Raw genomic sequence first — 6,354 nt, forward strand, 5'->3', positions numbered from 1 at the left:
AAGAGTGACATGAAGAAAAAAATCCAACTTATAACAGTAGGCTACTTACCTGAATGGCAGTCCTACCTGTGGATTTTATTGTTAAAATAATAGTATTTTAATGCAGTCTAATAAACATGCAACTACAAACATAAGAACGTGATATTGGTGTTAAAAAAAACAACAGGTCATTGGTTTCCGATTGCAATGACTCCTGACTGAAGAGGTAAGGCAACAGGATTTATCAAGCCTGGTTGTTAGTCTGGTCTGGAGCAGCAGGTGAAACAGAGTCACAGCTAAACTCAGCCAGGATAACTGGAAAATCCCAGCTTAATCCACTATCAAGGGTTAGTGAAACAGCACTCAGATAACATTTTTAACCATTACCTCATTAAATAAATGGCCTCTGCTGAGAGATGTTTTTCCCTGAAGGTTCTCTTTTCAGAAAAATGCATCACTTTGTTTTGACGTGAGAGTGGGCAGTGTTTATTTCAGCGAGGTGTCACTGTAATAAACAGTGAGAGATCCCGACAGTAAAATTGTTTAAATTGTTGAAATATGAACAAATCTTCAGAAAAGGCCTGCTGTGAGTTTCCTTTCCATGCAGTCAAAAATAGCCACTTTTAAAGCACATTTCTCTCAAAGCTATGAATGGATCAAAATAAGGCAATGTGTTTTTTTGAAACAAATATACAGATAAAGCAGCAATTTTGTCAGTTAAAATAATTCCTAAAAAATGTTTTGAACCTGCACGTGCTTAAGATAAAATTTCTCCCAATGCACTGCAAACTAACCAGGAACGGGTCTAATCTGTCTCCATTTGGTTTCTTTTTCTCCAACTCTTCTTTTTTCTCCAAAAAAGTCCCTAAACTATTCAAAACTCCTGAGCTGTTATGGTCAGTGTGGTCACTTCTCTAAACCTGTACCTGCTGCAGCGTATTTTTTATTTTCATTGGCTCAGTCTAAGCTAATAAAAACCCAGCCATTCTTATATTCAGGTGATGATACTCTAATGGAAACAGTTATGCATATTATATTCCTTATTATGCCAATAGATCCTCCTGAATGTTACATACTGGAACTTTAAAGCGTAACTTAACCACTGTAAATCCTATCTTTGCTGACCCCAAGTGGTTAAACTGATGCACAGGCGTACTGCAGGACAACTCTGTTGGGTGTGGTTACAGGTGCAACGAACACACTTCGTACCACACTCGAACACACACACACACAGTGGTGGTGCCAGCTGTGGTCAGAGGTGAAATTGACATGGTACCAGAGAGGACAGCAAAACCCCATAGTCAGGTTCAGTTTGGGAACAGTTATCTTTTTCAGCCCACTTGAGTTTGAATGCCTGCAGCTAGAATATTTCAGTTTGTGGAAATGATGCAGGCATAAAAACAGGGCTTACGGAGTTTACTCAGTGAGATATTATGTTACCCTAGCTGAGAACATGTTACAGACTAAAAACCAACTCCCGCAGTCAGTCAATTTTCTCCCAACAGAAGCTGAAGGCTGTGACAGCGCTGGTGAGCAGCAGCAGCAGGGTGAGGAAATCTCTGCATCAGCAAAATCTGGCTACCCCCCCGCCCACCACTCCTCCTTCCCAGAGGCATCTCCAGCTAATTTTAGATAAGTGATGTTGTTGGGCCTTTCTGTCCTCATTAAGCTGGCCAGACTCTAGCACATACACATGAATCATACAGCTCATCACTAATTTAACACAGTGGAATTTGTTTGCTGCTGTGCACAGCAACACACCGCCTCAAGATACAGTTTGTCTGCACGCGCCGGAGAAGGCGAGGCAACAGCTGGGTCAACCTTTTATGTCAACGCACCGCAAGAAACAGCCATTTGAAAGACTATGCTGCATCCAGCTCAGAGGGAGGATAATGCTAATGAAGAACCACCACTAAGTGACATTAGTTTTATGGCTGCCAGGCAGGTCTGTCTCAGCCCTTACAGGGCTCTTAACTAAAACAATGCAGACTGTCCAGAGAGGAAACTAGGTAAACATGGAAGTGTTGAGCTTCCATCAACAGCAAATGAAAACTGAGGCAGATCAAAATACGATCAAATACAAAACAGAAGGCCGACTTCCTCAGTGACTTACAAAAAAACAGCGGTCTTCACCAAGACCCAGGACTGATATCAGGCCAGGTTCCAAATATATTCAGCATTATTGGGTTGTAGGGTTTGGCTAATTTATCACAGATCACTTTGCTGCTTCAGTACTTCTTGTTCAGCTCACTTCAAAGATTTATCATCACTGAAGGTGTAGTTAATTTATTTTGTACACCAAAAGAGCTCATCACTGTTCAAAGGTGCTTCAGTATCAACATCTGCAAGTCAATGCATTACTGTTTATACGGCTGCCACTTTCAGCTGATGCTTTCCATTGCAGGAGAGTTATATTTAGTATAAAAAGGAGGTCTATACATACACTGTATATAAAGGTCAAAAGCTCAGCCGCCAACAATTTACAACAGTTATCAGATTATTATGGTTTCTGTGGCTTTTGCAGTCTTTTAATAAGGTGAACTCCACTGCTCAAAAGCTGCAGATTCAGTCAGTTAAGATTCAACATTTGAACATCCCTCTAGACATGTATTAAGACATAATACACAAGCAGTCTGCTTGGAACAATAATGTGCGATTTATATGCTTATGCCTTTTCTGCAATTAAGGATCATTTCCACAGTGACTCCTTAAAAAAGTAATCTACTCAATCTATAAATATGCAAATGTTGTTGATTTCTAATGTTTTCCTGCTGGACACAAGATGTCTCCTACATCACTGTGAAGTCTATTCTCAGTGGATGCTGGTGGCTTCAAGTTTCTACATCACACTTGTGTAAGTTGCACACTGGATCATGACTGATTTCCAAACTTCTTGTAATGAAATTATGCTTATAGGCCCCTTAAATTCAGATTTTCAATAAGCATGGTAAAAAATGTGAAACCATCCTTCTAGTGTCATTCTGCCTGTTACCATGACTGTGATTCATGTGTCACAGTTGTAGAAGACGAGGATCTGGACCCAAAGACATACTAACAGGAGCAGTTAAGATCATTTAATTACCAAAATGTGGTGAAACATAAACTTACTTAAGGTTGAAGTCAAGAACAGTCTAATTAAAATGAGCAAGCCAAATATAATCCAATAAATCCGTTTGGACTGCTCCAAGTTATAGCAGTCCAAACAACATCGAGGAAACTCAAGGGAACAGGATGAAAGCTTCACATAAGTAAATAAATACACAGGTGAGGGGGAGGATAACAAAACACAGGTGGAAATAATCAGGGCGGGACTTACAATCAAAACTGGAGGGAAAACAGACAAAGACAGGAAGTGAAGTAAAACAAGACACAGGAGGAGAAGAATAACACAATAAAACAGGAAACAACCAAACCAAACCTAAAATCATAACAGCATGTGGCAATCTTTGACCAGCAGTTTCTCCACAAGGCCAGGTCTATACTGGACTGTACAAACCACCCCCTTCACCTTGAGTTTGAGACTCTTGTATTCCTATACTTTTGTTTTTATCCTGTACCCCGACTGTCCAACTGGGATAATAAAATAACTCTCCATCCCTCTGGTGGACACAAGCTAAATCCCAGGAACACACACAACATATTTTTTGACCGCCTGCTCTCCCTAGATTTGCATCCCAATGCAGTCCTCTAACTGGCACCATCTCACCACAGATGTGGACCGTCCCAAAGTAACAACTAATGCTATATGTTATTATAGGGTTATCGCTGCAGATACGCGATCATACTAGGTTGTAGAAAACACAGGATTCATTAATTATTGGATTAGTAAGTAAGAATTAAACCAAACTGACCTAAAAACTAACCTGATGAGTTACTGTTAAATAATTACATTTTTTCAAAATAAATTACTTTCTTCTACATTTTTTTTTTACTTTCTCTGCTGTATTAAAAACGTACCAAACCCTGTCCCTGAAACCGAGGTACATACCTAACTGTGAATTTTGTCTACCATTACACCCCTAGCCAAGAGGGACCTTTCAAACTCAGTATCACTGTGGCACTAGTATTGAAAATTGTAAGCAATTGAACCCAGCTTTAACTGACATATTTTTAAATAAAGTTTTCTGAGCAACAATTTAACCAACAGACGTCCCGGTGCTTTAATGACAGAGGAAAAACGGTTTACATTCTTTCATTTTGTCATCACCTCAGAGGAAAACCTGTTCACATCTCTGCTGTTTGACTAGAGCAGCTTCAGGATTTTTGAATCCACTGAACACAGCCCACTGACTGACTGAACACTAGATTTATCCAGACTGTATAAACAGCCAGCGGTCCGCTCGCACTGATTAAACACTTTATGTTGACATCAGTCTCCTGTACATCACATTTGCCAGTCTTTTCTTAAAGCTGCTGTTCCTCTACACATTTGCTGCAGGAGAAATGAAGGATGTCGTAATGAAAACAGAGATATGGTGAGACTAGAAAGTGGGAAAAGGAGGAATGTTAATCACAATCACTAAATTGGAGCGCTAAATCAAATTCTCTTCCTGTTCGGCTTCAGAGAGTCAAAACTAAACTGAAGCTGAAGCGGCTTCAGACACACTATCAATCAAACAGAAAATTTAGACTGCAGCCGGATTAATAAAGAGTGTACAAATTGCACTTTTTACTTCACTTTCAGACACATCAACCCATCCCGACACACCTGCTCTTCCAGTGTTTGTTATCTACCAGGTTCTAGCCACCTTTACATTGCAAAAGGTTTGTCATTTTTATCTCTATATCTCTAGGTTCAACATATTCATAGGCTGTTAAAAGATGTGAAATATGTAGTCTCCTCTTAACAGTAGGAAAATCACTGAGACACAAAGTATTTTCACAAGCTAGGTAACTGAAACAGCTATTTCTCTGATCATTTGTCATTCGTCACGGCAACGGCGACAAACCAAAGTTTAGTCACAGTGAGCTGCAGTCCAGCAGCAAGCACGAAATTCAACTTCAGACAATAGAAACGTCACCTGACAGCATTCTCTTACCTTGAACAGGCGCAGAATGTTGGCCACCATGATCGACACAGAGCTGGCCGACGCCCCAATGACGCCCACCACTTTATCTGGTTTGGCGAAGATGGGTGGATCTCCATTAGCACAGCGGACGTCGGAGCCATCCCTCTCAATGAGTGCTTGGACAAAGGTGAGTGATTGCTCCAAGGCATAGGTGTCACGCGAACACGTGTCCAGGATACGTGCCCCAAGCGTCACGTTGGGCAGCAACTCTGGGTCCTTGTTGATGAGATCGATGGCGAACAGCATGGCCTCCAGCCGGTGGATACCCTTCTCCTTCTTCAGCTCACCACAGGGAACCCCCCTCTCGCCGCGGGCGTGCACTGGGAACAAGCCGCCCAGGATGATGTCGCCATCCAGCCGGATGGAGTGGGCATACTCCTGCTGGGGCTGCTGGGAGTCCGTCAACACGGTGGGCTTCTGGGAGGTGGCACCTAGCAGCCAGCAGCTCTTAAGCATCAGTAAAGAGAGGAAACAGTGCCCAGTGATGCTCGGGGGCTTCAAACCCTCCGCCATTTTGCGGTAAGTTGAGCTGTAGGGAAAGGGAGCGTAATATGATCGCACAATCAACAGGCAAGTGGCTGCAGCAGTGGTGTGGCGAGGACGGGATGAGCCAGACCATGGAGTTCCCCCTCACCCAGGGCAGGGTCAACCACGGCAGGAAGTCTCACCTACTAATGTTTATCTGCGGTACAGGTTCCTGTGTTGGACATAGCTGTCTGAGTCAGCGAAGGAGGTGGTGCTTCAGGGTCTCAGCAGCTCCAGTTTCACATTCTTCCAGAAACCTGTTGGAGATTCAGACAAAGGAGGAAACAATCAATATATGATCAATAAACCAGAGATCCCTCAAGTAGACAATCTGAGCACAGATGCGCTACAGAGAGTTGCTGTCCCAGTTCACTCCTTTACATGAATACCAGAACAACCATTTTATTAAGTGTGCAGATGACACCATAGGAGTGAGATGGAGGAGCTGAAACCTCTCTCACAGTCTGTGCATAAACAACAATTTCAATTTCTTGGCGTGCAGATCTCACTCAAAGGTAGTCTCTCAACACTGACTGCATTTTGAAAAAGACACAGCAAAGGATATTTTCTCTTACATGCCTTAAAAGACCAGTGTAAGGGATTTTAGTGGCATCTAGTGGTGAGGTTGCAGATTGCAACCAGCTGAGTACAGCTCTGCCTTCCAAACATGTAGGAGAATCAACAGTGGCCGGGAAACACGCAAAAAAAAATATAATGACTCTATTCAGAGCCAGTGTTTGGTTTGTCCATTCTGGTCTTCTGTAGAAACATAGTGGTTCAA

General features: G+C 42.2%; 1 protein-coding gene across 1 annotated transcript in view; it reads right to left on the minus strand.

The window, feature by feature from the left end:
* Window positions 1-6,354, minus strand: part of grm8b (glutamate receptor, metabotropic 8b) — a 126,294-nt gene that overhangs the window by 118,031 nt on the left and 1,909 nt on the right. The window contains exons 2-3 of the mRNA XM_035665793.1: window positions 5,717-5,830; window positions 5,019-5,577 (exon numbers count right to left, since the gene is read on the minus strand). Of these exons, the coding sequence (XP_035521686.1) occupies window positions 5,019-5,561 (543 nt within the window). The 5' untranslated portion in view covers window positions 5,562-5,577; window positions 5,717-5,830. The remainder of the gene's footprint in view (window positions 1-5,018; window positions 5,578-5,716; window positions 5,831-6,354) is intronic.

This window comes from Morone saxatilis, unplaced genomic scaffold (assembly GCF_004916995.1).
Source record: "Morone saxatilis isolate NCDOM2014 unplaced genomic scaffold, NCSU_SB_2.0 Contig2, whole genome shotgun sequence".
Taxonomy (NCBI): Eukaryota; Metazoa; Chordata; class Actinopteri; family Moronidae; genus Morone; species Morone saxatilis.